Source organism: Euphorbia lathyris, chromosome 9, assembly GCF_963576675.1.
Source record: "Euphorbia lathyris chromosome 9, ddEupLath1.1, whole genome shotgun sequence".
Taxonomy (NCBI): Eukaryota; Viridiplantae; Streptophyta; class Magnoliopsida; order Malpighiales; family Euphorbiaceae; genus Euphorbia; species Euphorbia lathyris.
This window is the reverse complement of record NC_088918.1, coordinates 67,277,144-67,297,486: the sequence shown is the minus strand read 5'-3', so window position 1 is coordinate 67,297,486 and position 20,343 is coordinate 67,277,144. Positions and strand designations below refer to the sequence as shown.

Sequence of the window (20,343 nt, the reverse complement as noted above, 5' to 3'; positions counted from 1 at the left end):
CTGGCAGCGCGAGGCGCGCGTTCGGCGGCCGCGACGTGCGAGCGTCTAGCTGCGCGGAACGCGCGCTCGGCGGCCACGGAGCGCACGCGTCCGACGGCGCGGGGCACGCCCCGGGGGTCGCCGGGCGGGCACCCAACCACGTCGGGCGAACGCCCAACGCGTCGGGCGGACGCCCGACGAGGGTTGGGCGCGGGCGCCCAACGAAAGTTGGGCGATCGCCCAACAAGGTTGGGCGGTAGCCCAACACTAGGTTGGGCGGCCGCCCAACCACAATGGGCGACGCCCAATTTTTTTTGGGCGTCGCCCATTGTTCCGGGATCCGTTTCCCTATATAAGGGCACGGATCCCAAGGTGAAGAGGAGGCCTTTTTGGGGGGATAAAAACTTTCTCACTCTAAACATTTTTAGAGAGAGAGAGTGGATTTTTTTGAGAAAAATATTTTTTTTTCTCAAAAATTCCGAATTTCCTAAGTTCAATTTTTACTAAATTTTTATTAAAATCGGGAGCTCGCGGTTCGTGGAATCAATCGGCTTCGACTGTCAGATACCGAATCAAAGGTATTATCCGAGGACTAGACTCTTTATTTTATTTAATTTATTTCTTTCCTTCTATTTATTTTTTTTATGCTATAGTTTTTATTCGTTTAGTTATTTATTTATTTTGTCACGTTTTATTTAATTAACGTATTTATTTAATTTTCGTTTCGTGTTAAATAAAATTCGGTTTTGTTTTAAAATAAAAACCTCGTTTTGGATATCCCAATACGAACCGTGATCCGATAAAAAGGTAGTTCGGGTATCGAAAATGTTGAAATTATAAGTTTTTAATTTAAAAGAGGTTTCCAAATAACGTTTTAAAATAAAAACATCGTTTTAGGAACTTCCGTTTTCGACTATGATCCATCTTTGGTAGTTCGGAAGTCCAAAACGATTGAATTAGATTTAATTTAAAGCTTTTGAATAAATCTGGAAAATATTGGAGTGCTGCTGTAATTTGCCAATTCTGTCACTAAATGCTGTTTACCGACGAATTTTCCGTCGGTAAATCTGCCAAAATGTAAAAAATGTCATTTCAGTCCCTTTTTCTTAACTTTTAGACTTTTAATCCTTAGTATATATATATATGATTATGTAATACATTCTTTTCAAATTGTTTTAAAACTTCAACATATATAATTATTTTAGGAGATTGGTATTCCATTTTTATTCTAATTTTTTGTATATGTACATATTACTTTCTTTTTTATTATTATTCATTTAAATTACATTAAATTCTATTTTAAATGTTATTTACTTGGGCATTTTGGGAGATAATTAGTAGATATTGGGGGATGAACATATAGTCTTTTTGACATTAGGATTATATTAGTTATGTATATATATAGTTTTGGGGTATATTTGAGTTATCTTAATTATTGTTAAATAAAATTATTTTGAGTGATAAATGCTATTTTCTTATTTATGAATTTCATTCACTATTTTCTTATGTTTAAAGTATAAATATATTATTTTCATTATTCTTTCTTATATATGTATTAGATAGTATATTTTCTTTTACTCTTATTTTATGTCTTTTGGGCTAAAATGTGTAAATATATATCTATATTATTTTCTTTATTTCTTTTGGTCATTTATAAGTCCATGTTTCAAATGGGCTTCACTTGGAAAAATTAACTTTTGGGCCTAAAGGTGTTTATTGATGTAATTATAATAGTTAGAGAGTCCATTAAATAAGTGGGGAAAATAATTCACAAAAAGAGAGTTTTCAATTAAATTATTTAAGCTAATGAGCTTTCTTAGATCTCTAATGTAGATAAATAGAGTCATTTTGGTTGATATTTCAAATCATCTTCAAAACACCACGTGTTAAAACCTTAGTCCGTTCCAACGACGGATTAAGCGAACATTGTAATCAAAATCGTTTTCTTTGTTAATAATGGAGATTTTGAATCGCTTTCTTAATGAATTTGTACAAAATAAAATTGACTTGTATGTTTAACCACGTTTTCTTATTAAAAGGCTTTTACTTTAACGTTTTCAATTACTCGAGTCGTTCCAACGGCGATTCGGGTAAGCTTCATCAAATGGGGTTTTAAAACGCATCTAAATCGTTCCAACGGCGATTAAGGTGCGAACCATGTAATAAACATCGTTTTGGGGGAATGAGTTAATGTAGAATAGACACACAACATAACATTTAAATACGGTTGTAAATAAATCACTTCTTTCTTCCCCCTCTCTGTGTATGTATAAACATAAATGGGTGATTCTTTACTGATGTGGCTTTTCAATATCATATGCTCAAAATGGTTTCCAGAGCTAGCCTTCTCGGCTCGTACCTAAGTTTCCCGAACCCACACCGGTCTCCCACAAGGGATCGGTGTTCATTTTCCCATTCGTGGGTGGCGACTCTTCCATATCTCCGAGCTCCGGCCCTGCCGAGCAGCTTGATTCCACGATTGGTTGCTTTCGGCGCCAATCACCGCTTACGTCGCCATGAGGTTGTCCACCCCCCGGTCCGCCCGGGAGATTAGGCCGCGGCACCTCGTCTAACATCAGTTTTGCCTTGGGATGATGTACTGACAACGATCCTGGCATTTATGACACATTACGGTGAATACGTCATCTTAGGCTATACGCGTGCTTTGCATTTATGCTAACGGATTAATCACTCAGTATTTAGAATGTCAAGCGTTTGATATTCTGAGTGGTCAGTGCAGTATTTAAGGCTGATTTTGAGTTCAAGTTCTAAACTAATTTACTCAGTGTGCAAGTTTACTCAGTATTGTATATTCAGTCAGTTTCGATGAGTTACTCAGCAAATAAGAAATCATTCAGCATGTAATTCAGTCAGCATTCATATTCATTTAGCACAGGAATTTACTGAAGAGGATTAAACATACCAATTGCTTCTCTCAGTATGCTGAACTGCTCACGAGCCAGTGGCTTCGTGAAGATATCCACAAGCTGTTCGTCCATTGGGACAAAGGTCAGCTTGATCTCACCCTTGAGTACATGGTCTCTAATGAAGTGATGTCTGATGCTGACATGCTTCATTCTATTGTGTTGAATTGGGTTCTTGGAAAGATCAATCGCACTTTTGTTGTCACATTTGACTTCAATTGTCTTCGTTTGAACACCATAATCTTCAAGTTGTTGCTTGATCCATAGGACTTGAGCAACACAATGACCAACAGCAATGTACTCAGCTTCAGTGGTGGACAAGGCTACTGACGCCTGCTTTTTGCTGAACCAGGATACAAGACAGCTTCCTAAGAAGTGGCATCCTCCAGAGGTGCTTTTTCGTTCCAGCTTATCTCGTCCATAGTCAGCATCAGTGTATCCGATGAGTGTAAAATCATGAGTATTTGGATACCACAAACCTGCGTTCATTGAGCTTTGCAAATATCTAAGGATTCTTTTTACAGCAATGTAATGAGATTCCTTAGGGTTAGATTGATATCTAGCACAGTAGCATACTGAAAACTGAATGTCCGGTCTACTGGCTGTTAAGTAAAGTAGAGAGCCTATCATACCTCGATATAACTTACTGTCTACTGACTTACCATTCTCATCAGCGCAGAGGACAGTGTCAGTGCCCATAGGAGTGGATATTGGATTGTAATTTTCTAAGTCATATTTCTTTAAGATCTCTTTGGCATATTTGGCTTGACTGATGAAGATGCCATTCTTTCCTTGTTTAATTTGAAGACCGAGGAAGAAGTTGAGTTCTCCCATCATGGACATTTCAAACTCAGTCTGCATTTTTTTGATAAACTCCTTGCACATTGATTCGTTAGTTGCACCAAATATTATATCATCAACATAAATTTGGGCCAGCAGGGTATCTTTACCCTTTTTCTTAATGAATAAGGTTGTATCAGCTTTGCCCCTGACGTAATTTCTAGTCAGCAGGAAACTGGTCAGTCTCTCATACCAAGCACGTGGTGCTTGCTTGAGGCCGTACAGAGCCTTTTTGAGTTTGTAAACATGGTTTGGGAACTTAGGGTCCTCAAAACCTGGAGTTTGATTTACATAAACCTCCTCGTTTATAACTCCATTAAGAAATGCACTTTTGACATCCATTTGAAATAATTTAAAATTCATGTAAGATGCATATGCACACAGTATTCTAATTGCCTCTAGCCTTGCCACTGGGGCAAAGGTCTCACCGTAGTCAATACCTTCTTGCTGACTGTAGCCCTGAGCTACAAGCCTTGCCTTGTTCCTGACTACATTTCCTTGTTCGTCCATCTTGTTCCTGAAAACCCATCTTGTTCCGATGGTCTTTTGACTCTTTGGATGAGGCACTAACTCCCATACATCATTTCTTCGAAATTGATCGAGCTCCTCTTGCATTGCGTTCATCCAGAATTCATCGTACTCAGCTTCAGCGAAATTCTTCGGTTCTTATACTGAGACGAAAGCAACATTGCTGAGGTACTTCCTGAGTTGATTCCTCGTCATCAGGGTATTCCCAGCAGAATCAAGGATTGCACTTTCGGAGTGCCCTCTTGGAATCCTTATTTCTTTAGGTAGATTTATGTCTTGTGCTGTTCCTGTTTCAACAATCTCTACAGAAGCAGATGGGTCAGTAAAAGTAATCTTAGGTTCACTCTTACTCTTGGTCAGCCTTTTTGTGAATGACTCAGTAGCTGGTTCTGGGTCAGCAGTGGTTACTGAGTTTGGATCATCTTCGGTCAGCGGCTGGTATCTACCTACAGGGTCAGTTTCGTCGAACTCTACATGTATCGACTCTTCTAAAACTTGAGTTCGCTTATTAAAAACTCTGTATGCTTTGCTGTTTGTTGAGTAGCCCAAAAAGATAGCCTCATCAGCTTTTGAATCAAACTTTGCTAAGCTATCTTTGGTATTTAAAATAAAACATCTACAGCCAAAGGCACGAAAGTATCCAATATTGGGCTTTTGTCCTTTCCAAAGTTCATAGGGGGTTTTCTTGAGTATAGGTATAACTAGAGCCCTATTAAGAATGTAGCATGTTGTGTTAACAACCTCTCCCCAAAAATACTTTGGAAGCCTATGCTCATCTAGCATTGTCCTAGCTATTTCAACCAGAGTTCTGTTCTTCCTTTCTACAACCCCATTTTGCTGAGGTGTTCTAGGAGAAGAAAAATTGTGGTCAATGCCGTTGGCTTCACAGAATTCAACAAACTTTTGGTTTTTGAATTCTCCACCGTTATCACTACGGATATGATCTAATTTTAGGTCTTTTTCATTTTCAATTTTTCTAACCAAATTTGAAAATGTCTCAAAGGTCTCATCCTTGCTGGTCAGCAAGATAACCCACGTATACCGAGAGAAGTCATCTACAATGACCAAGGAAAATCTTCTTCCGCCCAGACTCAGTGGCTGGACTGGACCAAAGAGATCCAAGTGTAGTAACTCTAACGGACGTTTAGTTGAGACAATGTTTTTGCTGTGAAAAGATTGTTTGGTTTGTTTTCCAGCTTGACAAGCGTGGCATAATTGATCTTTTTGAAATTTAAGTTCAGGCAGTCCCTCAACCAATTGCTTTCTTGCTAGTTTGGCCAGGAGGTCCATGCTTACATGACCAAGTCTCCTGTGCCATAGCCAGGAATTTTCTTCCTTTGTTACTAAGCACACAGTTTTTGAGAATTTTTTCTCTAAGTCTAGCATAAAGACATTATCTATCCGAGGGGCAGTTAAAATTAACTCATTTGTTTTACCCTCGTATATTTTACATCCAGTAGCATCAAATATAACTTTTCTCCCATTGTCACATAGCTGAGCTACGCTGAGTAAGTTATATTTGATTCCGCTGACTAGGGAGACAGATTCAATAGTAGGATTACCTCCGATGGTTCCTGAGCCTACTATCTTACCCTTCTTATTGTCTCCAAAACTTACGCTCCCTTCTCGTTTACGTTCAAACGTGATGAACTGAGTTTCATCACCCGTCATATGCCTTGAGCATGCGCTGTCAATATACCACATCTTTGACTTCTCGGCACATCTCAGGCTTACCTGCATTGTAACTAGTTATTTTTAGGTACCCAATTCTTTTTGGGTCCTGACTTGTTAGGTGCAACAGGTATAACATCATATTTTATTTAATGCGACATACATGGACAGTATGGCCATTCTTTCCACAGAAGTCACAACTGACCTTCTGTTTAGGATTTTTTACTGACTTGTCAGCACCCCAGTGCTGAGCGTGCCAGCACACCTTAGTGGTGTGTCCTAACTTCCCACAAAAGTCACACTGGACTTTTCGCTGGGGATTTCGTCTCTGCTGATTACCTTGGTACTGAGTTCTCAGAGGAAAATTATTTTTATTTGGAACCTTTAGTTAGTTCTGGATGGTTGTGACGTCCTTCCTCAGTTTCTTTGAAACTGACTGGACTTCAGAGACAGACACATGTATGATTTTCATATTATCATGCAGAGTTGAATTGTCCTGAAGAAGGAATCTGAGGTCACTCAGTTTGACCTCTTCCACTTTGTCACATCGCCTGCTGAGTGCTCTTACTTTCTTATTACACTTCTTAACAAGTGTATAGAGATCACTCAAGGCATTAACCATATCATTTATGAGCTGGGGAAGAGAAATTACCTCATTTGATTGCTCTTCATCATCTGATGCGATGGATGGGTCAGCATGCTCAGAGACGCATGGCTCAGCAAGTTCGTCAGCCATAAAGCATATCTTCGCTGACTCGGTGGCCTCAGTTTCTGTTGATGAAGATTCATCACTGTCACTCCAAGTAGCCACCATTGCCTTCTTCCCACTCTTCTTGTCTTTCCTCAGCGTGGGGCAGTTTGACTTAATATGGTCAGTTTGATGGCACTCAAAGCATGTAATGGGCTTTGAGCTGTCCTTTCTGTATTTGCTGTCGCTTGAGTCAGCCTTATACTTATCAAACTTTTTGTAAGGCATTTTAGAATATTTGTCGTTCTTCCTGAACAACCTTTTCATCTTCCTTGTGAACATAGCCATCTCCTCATCTTCAGTTGAGCTCCCGTCAGTGGAGTCAGCTTTCATGACAAGTGACTTCTTCTTCTTGTCATCAGATTTTTCCTTCACCTCAAAGTTTTTCATGGATATCTCATGGGTCAGCAATGAACCGATGTGTTCGTCATATTTGTAGGTGGTTAAATCTTGAGCTTCCTCAACTGCTGTCTTCTTTGCTTGCCAGTCTTTCGGAAGACTCCTGAGTATCTTTTTGACTTGTTCTTCCTCAGTGAAGATTTTCCCAAGTCTCTTGAGCTCATTTATGATGTTGGTGAACCTTGCGTTCATGTCTAAAATCCCCTCATCATTGTTCATCTCGAACAGCTCGTACAGTCTCATCTGCTGATTCACCTTGGATTATTTTACTTTGTTTGTTCCCTCGTAGGTGACTTCCAGCTTTTTCCAGATCTCTTGTGCCGACTCACAACTTGAGATTTTGTTATATTCTGCAGCATCGAGCGCACAGTGAAGCATATTGATAGCCGAAGCATGGTTTTGAAGCTTCTTAAGATCATCCTCTGTCCATTTGGCCTCATCTTTTATAACTGTTTGGCCAGCCACAACCTCGACAGGTACAAACGGGCCTTGGACTATAGATAGCCAGGCACTCATGTTTGTAGCCTGAATGAAGTTTTTCATTTTATTCTTCCAAAAGGTATAGTTTGACCCGAAGAATAGGGGAGGCCTAGTAATGGACAGCCCCTCAGGCAGTATTTGAGTTGTTTGGTTTCCAGGGAGAAACCGAGTGCTGTTTTCGCCCATGGTAGGGATCAGATCAAGGTTGTTAGACCTTTTAAAGTGAGCTTTTAAGCTCTGATACCACTTGTTGGTCCCTTGTTTAGTTGCAAGTATATTTCCAAGGGGGGGGGGGGTTAGGAACTATTTAAACTTTTTTCGCAATTTAGGCAGACTTCTTTTTCTAAAGAAAAAGGGTTGAATAGCGGCGCTGAGTAAACAACAAGATATTGGCTTAGTCAATAGGTGACTAGGTCAGTTTCTTAGCTTGAGTCAGGAGATAACACTTAGAGTCTATTCCTGAGCTCTTACGTTTAATGCACACAACTCAACTTGACCTCTTGACTTGGTCAGTTTTTGATTATTTAAGCAAGCAATATAAATAAGGAGTTAAAGGCTTAGAAATACTTCACTCAGCAGATTTATCCAGGTTCGGCTTCTTCTAAGCCTACGTCCTGTCCTCGGAACACGTTCCGAGATTTCAAATCCTCTACTGAGCTCTTTAAAGGTAGAGCCTCAAACCTTTTACAATATCAGCAATTGAGTATGATAAGAGTACATTCCTCTATACTTCTACTCAATCCTAATCTCTCCGCTGAGTACTTAAAACCGAGTACTCAGCCTCTCCTTTCTATCTCTAGAAATGATAAGTGTTTTGTCCTAATACAAAGATGTGCTAAGACACTTTAGACAATTTACAATCACTCTAGACTTTTACACGGATATGAAAAATGTAGTGTAAGAATTTTGCTTTGCTTCTTGCTTGCAGAACTTGTAGAGATTTGGTCAGCGTAATGGCTTGATAAAGTTCTGTATGTTGTGAAGCTTGTGATGGCACTATTTATAGAGACGTCTGGGTCATCGGTCATTTCAAATTTTGAAATAACCGTTGGAGGGAAACGTCTATGTGTCGTTGTCATCCTAACTTACACAAAGCTCTCGGCCAATCACAATCGTGTATCTTCTATCCTCGTTCAGCTCAACAGATGGTCTCTCTTTTTATGGTAAGGTCAACTGGACAACATACTGTGTCGTCTGAACTTTGCCAAAAGAGGAAACACTTTGTCTGGAAGTTTTCCTTCGCCAGCTGCTGTCTTGTACGTTTGTCGAGACTACTCAGCAGCTTCATCTTGAAGTTGTTCCCGAAGGTCTTCTAGATCCTTCCGTTTGCTGAGTTGCGTTTTGAATAAAAAATGGCAACGTCTTGACATACGCGGGCCGAGTGTACTGAGTTGTTTGACTTGGGCCTTGGCTTCCGTAATGGGCTTGGGCCTTTTGATTCTTATGTCTTATAATATTTTAACTCAACATTGAACAAACACATTAGTAGAATTAAATCAAAGCATTTAAACTTAGTGTGTTTAGAATATGTATATATATTATACTTAAACAATTTTGTGAAATCAAAATTATGTGGAAAGGTGTTTCAACAAGGGCGACCTAAGGTGAGCAAATCCACAAAACGTATGCCGAGTTCTTGGGAATACAATGAAACTCGTCGTGGATGGGCTCGTTCTACTAGTTCATCTAGGAGTCGTGGTAGAAGTGGCAGAATTAGCTCGTCATCCTCGGTACATAATGGTGCCTCATCAGGTAATGTTTATCTGATAAACCTAACTTTTTTTTATAAATGTTTTGCAATATAGAGTTCATTTACACTAATATACATGAATGCAGATGGAAAAACGTATTATGGTTCTGACTTCGTACATTCCGATAAAATAGTTGGCATAATTAAACCATATGTCGAATCATACTACGACGTTGTAGGTGATGGAAATTGTGGTTTCCGTACGGTAGCAACTTACATTTTTGGTAGTGAAGAAGCATGGCAGACAGTTAGGCATCACATTCGAAATGAAGTAATTGCTAACCGTTGTCTGTATCAAAGAGTGTTTGTTGATACTGTTGATGCAGCTATTCATAGGGTAAGTTGGGACGGTGCAAGTTGTATGCCAGATTATTGGATGCTCGTTTGGATGACTTGTGGCCGGTTGCTACAATGTACAATGCTGCTGTCATGTTATTTGGCTTCTCGGGTGGGGACACATTAGCGTTGTGTGGTACTATCTTACCATTGTATGCCGCATCCACTGCTACAAGACCAGCACGTGAGATTTGTATAGCTCATTTAGGGAATCACTGCCATCACTACATATGTTTAAATTTATCGCCTAACTTTCCGGTGCCCCCTATAATACACTGGTGGTTTCTACACCGAGGTCAAAGCGTTGTAGGATGGGAGCGCTTCTATCAGGATAGGGTGGCACAGTGGACCAGATTGGCCAAACTTAGGGGATATTAGTATTTGATATTGTATGGTTCTGTAATGTTACAGGTGAATTGTGATGAATTCTATGTGGTTCTGTAATGTTGCATGTGAATTCTGATTAATTCTGTGTTGTTCTGTAATGTTACAGGTGAATTATGATGAATTTTGTGTGGTTCTATAATGTTACAGGTCAATTGTGATGAATTCTGTGTGGTTCTGTAATGTTACAGGTCAATTATGATGAATTCTGTGTGGTTCTGTAATGTTACAGGTCAATTGTGATGAATTCTGTGTAGTTCTGTAATGTTACAGGTCAATTGTGATGAATTTTATGTGGTTCTGTAATGTTACAGGTCAATTGTGATGAATTTTGTGTGGTTCTGTAATGTTACAGGTCAATTGTGATGAATTCTGTGTGGTTCTGTAATGTTACAGGTCAATTGTGATGAATTCTATGTGGTTCTGTAATGTTACATGTGAATTGTGATGAATTCTGTGTGGTTCTGTAATATAAGGACGGGTGTGAGTGACGGGTGTACCAATGCATGTACTGATCCTCACAATCTGATGGAGTATGGGCTGGAGTGAATATAGACAATATAAGGACGGTCGACTGGGGAAAAGAGTCCCAAATACCCTGCACCATCACAGCTGGCACCTCTACACGATACTTCAAACTGGTCCACGGACGCACAGCCTTAAAAGGCTGCAATATCGGTCTAGGAATGGTCTTCACATGTCCAAGCTGTCGAAGGCATCTCCCCGGCATGTACGACTCGATCACAATCCGATACCGTATCCATCCAGCGTATAGAGTCCTCGGGGTCTCCGTAATGGCATCAGGGCCATACGGCATCCACATCACCTACAGATGTATAAAATTACATTAACACATACAAGTAATACAAATTTGTTTTAATTGAACAGTATTTATAATTATATAGCAAGTATACCTCATCTGCCGTCAACACATCAAGTCGGGCACGAAATGCTCTCAACCGCTCATCGCTCTTCTCCATCGATATAGATGGCCACAACGAAGCCCTAGGAAGATACGGGTCAACTGTAACTGCCTCTCGATGTGGCCTGAAGCAAGGAAAATACTCGTAAATCTAGGACTGGAGCAATGTCATACAACCCGTCATCTGCCCGCAATCTCCTCTAGTAGCAATACCAAGATGACGGTATAGATATGCTAGTGCAGCTAATCCCCAAGAAAGTCCAACGGCTCCAGCTGCCGAGTCCTGCACCTCTAACAAACAAGAAGGTCAGATGCGGTCACCACTCTTGTCTACGAACAAGGTGGAACCGAGCATCAGCCACGTCCAAGCTATAGCCTGGGTCTCAGGAATCCAATCACCTCTATAGTGCTCTATGACGGAAGCGGCTCGTATACCACCAGAAGAATAGTGACGGGCATCTAACTCAACCTGAGTCATCCCAAACAAATCCATCACGCACTCCTTAAGCTCATCAATACTCGCATCAGCAGTCACCATGGCACCATCTACGGGGATGCTCAATATCTCCCACACATCATGCATCAAAATGGTCATCTCGCCAAACGGCATGTGAAATGATGACGTGTCTGGCTGCCACCGCTCTACAAATGCCGTGATTAGAGCAGCATCTATGTGACTGTGCATAATACCAGGTAAATGGAACATGCCAGATGACTCGATACGCGACTGAATCGTCCTAGAAGAACCACTGTACCATAATCTCAGCTTCGAGCAATACCCTGATCTGGTATGACACCTAAGGACGCTCCTATCTTGACCGGCCCAGATAGCACATGCAACATGTCCCAGAAAGCACGGGATCACAGCATCATCAAATGGACCCCCGGGTACGGGATCCTTCACAACCCAGTCATCCTTTGTAGCACTCCTCGATCGCTTGCTGCTACCTGAAATTACAGTAAACGGTATACATTAAATTTTTGGTATATTTTCCAATAATCACGATTAAAACAAATAAAAATAAGCAGAAGACGATCCTGTGGTAGAAGAAAATCGTCCGTCTCGACCCCTCGTCACGACGCCACGATGTATGGGGATAGTATCAGAACTAGGACGAGGCATAAAGTCATCTCCGTCCATCTTTATATCAGCCGCCTCATCCTGTCCCTCAGCACGCTCCGCCTGTGCTGCATGTGCCCTCCGGGCATCCGCCATGAACCGCTGCTGCTCCTGCCGAGCAGATGCAGTAACAGGACGTGAAGACGTGTGTCTGCGATCAGATCCCGTCTCATCCTGTAATATTATTTATTTATTATATTCAATTTACCATAAATTTTTTTATTTTTTATGTGTTCGGGTCTGCCTACGTCCGGTCCGTATAATTTTTTTTATAAAAAAAACAAAATTTGGCCCTTTTTGGCCTGGGCGGATGGCTTACACCACCTGGCCGATGGGCCAAACGGGTGCGCCGCGTGCTCCACCATAAGGTGGAGCGCGCGGCTCATATGCGTTCCACCGTAGGTGGAACGCGTGCGCCGCGCGATCCACCATAAGGTGGATCGCGCGACGCATACTTGTTCCACCTACGGTGGAACGCACAGTTCGTGCATTCCACCGTAAGCGGAACAAGTAAATCGCACCTGCCTGGTGCGATTTCTGTTTTTTTCCCGATTTTGGAGCCAAAAATCATGAATTCGTTAATTATTTGAACGGAAAAACTTACCGTAATACCCATGTATCATTTTCCCTTGCCTGCTTTTTGTGCCATGTCGTTTTAGGTCGGTTTTTTGAAAACGGAAAGAAAGTAGAGAGGATTTGGAATTTTCAAATTTTTTGTTTGAAATAATGAGAAGGGCAATATGGTCAACGGGGTGCGGTGAACCGGAATTAGGGGGCGGTATATAGTCGCTCACAAACTGAATTGGAGGACTTTTTAGGGGTTTTGTTTGAATATTTAATAATATAAAATTTTATTTTTATTCTTTGGCGCGTTGAGTTGGTTTAAGATTCTTGTTTTAAGGTGAGCGGTCATGGTTCAAACACATTAAATTTATTTTTTGTTTTATTTGAAATTTATTTTTTTAATGGTGCTCTTTATTGTTTTATTTAAATTTATTTTTATTATATCTCTTTTTTAAAAATTTATTATCTATTTTCTATAAAAAAAAAAATCAATTAACTTAATTTCTAAATTAAATTTTATGAAAATTATAAAAAAATTATAGCTAAAAATAAAAAAAAATGTGAAAATATTATAATGTTTAGCCAACATACCAAAACGATAAAGTTTTAGTGTGCTGGAAGCTTAAAAAAATTTCTTAGCCCTAACGGGATGGACTTCGAAAAATTACTCCCAATAGTCGGACTAAAATTAACCTCCAGGTGTCGATTCCTGGCTTCGCCACTGATCCCTATAGTTTATTTTATTTTGAAAAAAAATATAAAAATAAGCTTTGTGGTTTGGCTAATTTGCAACAACAGTCTTTATGATTTAAAAGTTTACAAACAGTAATTCTATGCTTTAAGTGGTTTACAAACTCAGCCATTCGGTCAAAAATTAGTGTAGTAACGACAGTCTTGATCACATGCACCTTAATGAGTATGTAGAATTTGCTCATTCACCGTTAGATCTAGGCTTATTAGAACCCTAAGGTGGAGATTCAAAGCATCCTGAGGCTTAGATTTAATAAACCTATATCTAACGGTGAATGAGCAAATTCACTTGCTCATTAAGGTACATGTGAAAATTCCTGGTAGTAATTATTTACTCCAAAAGAGATCGATCTCGGGCGATTAGAAAAACTAATTTTGCAAATTACTCAAAATACAAGGTCTAACTTTGTAAATTAACTAAACTACAAAAGAATATTTTTATATTAACCTTAGATGTGTAATGTGATCATAGGAAAACTTACCGCTATGTCAGAATTTGGATGTGTCATATGGCTATATCATGTAAATTGACCTAACTACAAAAGAGATCGGTTAGGCCTGACTTTGGATGTGAGCCTAATGTGGTGACATACATGTGGCTACAATACAACATGTAAATTGACCTAACCACAAATTGGTTGCAACATGTAAATTGACCTAACAACAAATTTGTGCACTATGATTTAGCTGGAAACTGATAAGACGATGCCTGAAAAATAGAGTCAATCTTCTTCGTAAAGTGACTGGATGATGGTTAGGGATTGTGAAGAAAGTAGAAGAACGAAAGATAGAGAGAGAAAAGAAGTAAAAAGATAAAAATACCCTCTTAGTCTTTTGACCAAAAATTGTCACCTCATAATTTTTAGGATAAATTCCAAAAAAATCTCCATCTGGTTTCATGTATTTCACAAAAAATCTCTGTGGTTTGTTTTTACCAGAAAAAAAGAGTGTGGTTTACGTCGTTACCCGAAAAACGAAAAATGACTTAACACCATTAAAAAGCTGACGTGGCACAGAGGTAAAATTAGAAAATTGAATTTTTTATATTTTTTTCCCTCGCTCTCTCCTCCTTCTTCCTCTTCTTCCTCCTCATCCTCCTCCTTCTTCTTCTTCTTCTTCTTCTTCTTCTCTCCTCCTCCTCCTCCTTCTTCTTCTTATTCCTTCTTTTTTTTTTTAAGTTTCAGAAATCTGGAAATTTCCGGAGTATCGGAAATTAAAAAAAAATAGAAGAAAAAAAGAAGAAGAAGGAGGAAGAAGAAGAAGGAGAGAAGAAGAAGAAGAAGAAGGAAGAAGGAAGAAGGAGGAGAGAGAGAGAAAAAATAAAAAAATTCGATTTTTCAATTTTACCCCTGTGCCACGTCAACTTTTTAACGGTGTTAAGCTATTTTCCGTTTTTCGGTTAACAGCGTAAACCACGCTCTTTTTTTTTTTAGTAAAAACAAACGACAGAGGATTTTTTTTTGGAATTTACCCTAAAATTAAAGGCATTACCCAAATGAAAAATATAGTCTCTCACCAACTAATCAAATTCTACAAAACTGAAGCATTAAACTGAGTAAGGAATCCATAAATCTAAATACATTTAAATTGATAATTAGTAAAAAAAATCAATTGATTTCTATCTCTAGTCAATTCAATTATTCAATTAACAAGTTATACAGGGCATCTTGTATAATCACTCAAAAGCACAATTATAGACGAAATAATGGTTGGTTTTTTGAAACAAATATTCAGCAAAATAATAAATATAATGATATTCAATTAATGGAGAGAATAATCCTTCATGAGATTCGGTCATTGGAGAGCATAATCCTTCATTGATCATCTCAAAGAAGCTAATTGATCTGAATATGACTGTGGTTTCAGACTTCAATTATCAAAAGAAACCTAATTAAGTAAGACTTCTTTTATTTAATTATTTAGTCTTTTTAACTTTTAAGATAAAAAAGTAAAATAATTAATTAATGGGAAGAAGGATAAATGAGAGACTTTGGTAAAAAAAAAAAACTGCTAGATCTTTTAGTTGGAAGAATTACGTAAACACTTAATTATAATTAAATAAAATCTTCTTTTCTTTAAAAAAAAAAAAAATCTCAGCCCTTAATATGCATGAAGGGTTGAGATTTCAGGAACAAAACCTTTCCTATTTTAATTCAATAGGAGGGGATCTGATTCCATAAAAAGATAGTGAAAATAAAAATATTTATTCATTCTTTTCTTTTGAAAATGTTTAGTTAAAGTTGGAAAAGGAAATTCATTTATTATTATTATTTTTAAATCTATGCAGAAAAGGTAAGGAATATAATAGATAACAACTCTCCTAATTGGTGGAGTATTATAAAAAGCAAGAACAGAAGAGAGGGATACCAAATGAAAAGAAGTTAAACTTTTTTGTTTAGAGCAATAACAACTCTCCTAATTGGTGGAGTATTATAAAAAGCAAGAACAGAAGAGAGGGATACTAAATGAAAAGAAGTTAAGCTTTTTTGTTTAGAGCAAAAGCATACCATGGATACAATATTGGTTATGGTTATTGGTTTGTTGCCCATTGTCTCAGCTGTTATTGTTTTTGCAAGTAATTCTTCAAAAACAAAAAACAATATTAATCTACCGAATGGAAATATGGGTTGGCCTATTATTGGTCAAACTCTTTCGTTTCTGAAGGCTCATAGATCAACCTCCATGGCCAACTTCTTAGAAGATCAGTGCTCTAGGTTTGGTAAAGTATTCAAGTGCCATCTATTTGGTTCAGCTACTATTGTTTCTTGTGATTATGAGTTGAACCTGTTTATCCTTCAAAATGAAGAAAAGTTATTCCCAGCCAGTTACCCAAAAGCCATGAAAGGCATTCTTGGAACCTCATCCTTACTCATGACCTCCGGTGAGCTTCACAGGAAGCTAAGAGGTATAGTTGTCAACTTCAGTGCAATGTCTAAATCTAATTCAATCTTCCTTCACTCTCTCCAAAACATTGCTCTTTCAATGATGGACTCATGGAAAGATTACAAGGAAATTGCATTTCATAAACAAGTTAAAAAGGTATGTACATATATATATTGTCATTCTATTAAAATATAATTTGAATTTAATTATTATGAGTTGAATAATTTAAAACAGTTCACACTTGATCTGATGCTGAAAACACTTTTGAGCATTGAGCCTGAAGAGCCATTAGCGTTGAAGATATTACAAGACTTTCTAACATACATGAAAGGGTTTGTGTCTTTGCCAGTAGAATTCCCTGGATCTCACTATTCAAAAGCAGTCAAGGTATGTATATATATAGGATAAGTTACCAAAATAGGCCTAAGGTTTTTGGGAAAGTACCAATTTAGGTTCAATGTTCAAAATAGCACAAATATAGGCTTAATGTTTATAACATAATATCAATTTAGGCTTAACGTTTATAATATAGCATTAATTTAGGCATCACGTACAAAATAACACCAATATAGGTTTAACGTTTACAAAATAATACGAATTTAAGCTTAACGTTTGCAAAATATATCCAATTTAAGCTAAACGTCACAATTAAATTAATCATATTATATTCTTTTCCTATTAACTTCATATGTTATCTTTTTATTTAGTTCTATTTTCTTATTTATTATGATACAATTAATTAGTTTTTTTGCCCATTAAAACCTTATATTTGTTTTTCATCAACCATTCTCTGAAATCCCATGGCTCATGTAATATATGCAAACTAAAAATAATTGAATATCCACAATATTTTGAACACTAGTTAAAATAATATTGATACATGTCAATGTTCGAGATATTGTGGATATTTAATTACTTTTAGTTTGCATATATTACATGAGCAATGAAATTTAGTGGTCATGGAATCATTTATAAAAAACAAATATAAGATTTTAATGGGCAAGCATATTAATTAATTGTATTATAATAAATAAGAATATAGAACTAAATAAAAAGATAACATATAAAGTTAATAGAGAAAGAATATAATATGATTAATTTAATTATGACGTTTAGCTTAAATTGTATATATTTTGTAAAACGTTAAGCTTAAATTCGTATTATTTTGTAAACATTAAGCCTATATTGGTGCTATTTTGTACGTGAGGCCTAAATTATACTATATTGTAAACGTTAAGCCTAAATTGATATTATGTTGTAAACGTTAGCCTATATTTGTGCTATTTTAAACGTTGAGCCTAAATTAGTACTTCCCCAAAAACCTTAGGCCTATTTTGATACCTTATCCATATATATATATAGTTTGATTATAATATGTAGGGATAAAAGGTATTAAATAATACAAAACAAACAACAGGCAAGAACAAGACTTTCAAGCACAGTTGGAGAGATAATAAAAGGAAGAGAAGAAGAGAAAAGAAGAAAAGGAGATTTCTTAGAAGTGATATTATCAAAAGGAGGGGTAAGTGATGAAGAGAAAGTAAGCATCATGTTAGACATATTGCTTGCTGGTTATGAGACATCATCCACTCTCATTTCTTTGATTGTCTACTTTCTTGGACATTCACCTCTTGCTTTTCAATCATTCAAGAAAGAACACCAATCCATAAGAAAAAGCAAACCCCAACAAGACAAATATTTGGACTTCCACGATTATCAAAAGATGGAGTTCACCCAAAATGTAAGTAATTATATTACTTTGATTTCATTTCATTTCATATATTAAACTTATTACAAATCCTTGAAATTTAAATATAGGTTATAAATGAAGCAATGAGATGTGGGAATATCGTGAAGTTTGTCCATCGTAAAGCTAGTCAAGATGTCAAATACAAAGGTAATTATATAGACGATGATGATATGGTTATTGGGGATGGTGGGCCTAATAATTGCATTGCATTGCATTGCAGAGTATGTGATTCCTTCAGGATGGAAAGTTCTGCCGATTTTGGCAGCTGCACATTTTGATACATCCCTTCATCAAAACCCTTTTGACTTTGATCCCTGGAGATGGACTGTAAGTTAATCATTTCCACTCCCTACTTACTAGAAATTTATTTGATTTGATTAAATTGACAGAATAACAAAACGGTGATAATGCCATTTGGTGGAGGACCACGGCTGTGTCCGGGGGCCAAGCTAGCTAAAGTTGAAACTGCATTTTTTCTTCATCATCTTGTCCTTAATTATAGGTAGCTAATTAATGTTTTATTAGCAATTAACATTATGTCTCCCTAAGTCACATCAATTGCTGCAATGCAATCACACTCTTCCTCTTGGGTATTACAGGTGGAAAGTAAAAGCAGATGACTTTCCTATGGCCTATCCATATGTGGAATTCCAGCAAGGCTTACTGCTGGATATTGAAGCGGAGACTAGTGCTTAACATCTTCTCTAAAAGACGAGTTCGAGTTCATGAACAAGAAAATGAACACACAGTAATTGTGTCATTTTATTTTACAGTATGAAATGTGTAATTTCTATATCCTTTTAATGAATTAAAAAAACTATGTTTGTTATCTTTTGTTTTAATTAATAATATTCTGGTTTAGGGGTGAGATTTTTCATTAAGAATGTCAACCTACCTACATCTCCTTTATTTCACCTCTTTCATTTTAAAAATAAATAAATAGCAATATTATAATATGGTAAATAATTTCATAGTCCATGAAACGGATTCATCCTGCCAAGGTGCCAATATGAACGGGTTTTCTGCAATGTTGGAATAACTTTTCTCATCTTCAGAGCACCTCTAACACATAATTTTTCATCAACAAAATAATTAATTCAATGGTAAATTCCAAAAAAATCCCCTACGGTTTCATGTATTTCACAAAAAAACCCCTGTGGTTTGTTTTTACAAAAAAAAAAGGAGTGTGGCTTACGCCGTTACCCGAAAAACGGAAAATGGTTTAACACCGTTAAAAAGCTGACGTGGTACAGGGGTAAAATTGAACAATCGAATTTTTTTTTTCCCTCTCTCCTTTCTCCTTCTTCTTTTTTTTTCTTTTTTTTCTTCTATTTCTTTTTTTAATTTCCGATACTCCAGAAATCTGGAAATTTCCAGCCGTCGGAAATATGGAAATTTTCCAGATTTCTGGAAAATTCCCAAGAAAAAAGAAAAAAAAGGAGGAAGAAGAAGAAGAAGAAGAAGAAGGAGGAGGAAGAGGAGAGAAGAAGGAAGAAGATGAAGAAGAAGAAGGAGAGAAGAAGAAGGAGGAGAGAGAGAGGGAAAAAAATTCGATTTTCGAATTTTACCCCTGCGCCACATCAGCTTTTTTAATGGTGTTAAGCAATTTTCTGTTTTTCGGGTAACGGCGTAAACCACGCTCCTTTTTTTTTTGGTAAAAATAAACCACGAGAGTTTTTTGTGAAATACATGAAACCACAGCGGATTTTTTTAGAATTTACCCTAATTTTTAATAGGCTTAATATTGTTACACATTTTTCCTCTAATTACTAACGGAATCAACTTCAAGGTATCTGTTTATAAACTTTTAAACCACATATGTTATATTTATAAATGGACCAAATTACAAGATTTATTTTTGTATTTTTCACAAATTAAAAACATGTAATAATTCATGTCAGCTACAAATCATCAAATGTAAAAATTATATTAATACATTTAAAAATATATTATTTTAAAAATTCTCATGTAGATGGAGATTATCATCCCTGTTAAGACGAATCTCTTATCATGAATGGATGATCGGTTTGCATCTAGTTGAAATCTATAATAAATTTAGATTATTTAGTCAAGTTAATACAAAAACATAATAATTTTAATATTTATAAACCAATTTAAATTTGGTGAAATAAATCATAACTATTAAATTTCACAAATAAAAAATTGCTCAAGTTATCAATTTTAACATAATATATTTTTATATATCAGTTTAAGAAGTCAATATTTAACAAAAAATAAATAAATCAGTAAATGTGTAATACCATTTTCACAATATTGCTTTCTTAGCACTAATAATAAGACACTAAAATTTAAAT

At 36.9% G+C, this 20,343-nt stretch overlaps 1 protein-coding gene across 1 annotated transcript; it reads left to right on the top strand.

The window, feature by feature from the left end:
• Positions 1-15,903: 15,903 nt before the first annotated feature.
• On the top strand, positions 15,904-18,724 carry LOC136207402 (cytochrome P450 724B1-like). The gene is made up of 7 exons (XM_065998665.1): positions 15,904-16,434; positions 16,513-16,665; positions 17,696-18,019; positions 18,097-18,175; positions 18,249-18,355; positions 18,418-18,530; positions 18,628-18,724. The coding sequence occupies exons 1-7, from the start codon at positions 15,904-15,906 to the stop codon at positions 18,722-18,724; spliced, it is 1,404 nt and encodes a 467-aa protein (XP_065854737.1).
• The last annotated feature ends 1,619 nt before the right edge of the window (positions 18,725-20,343 follow it).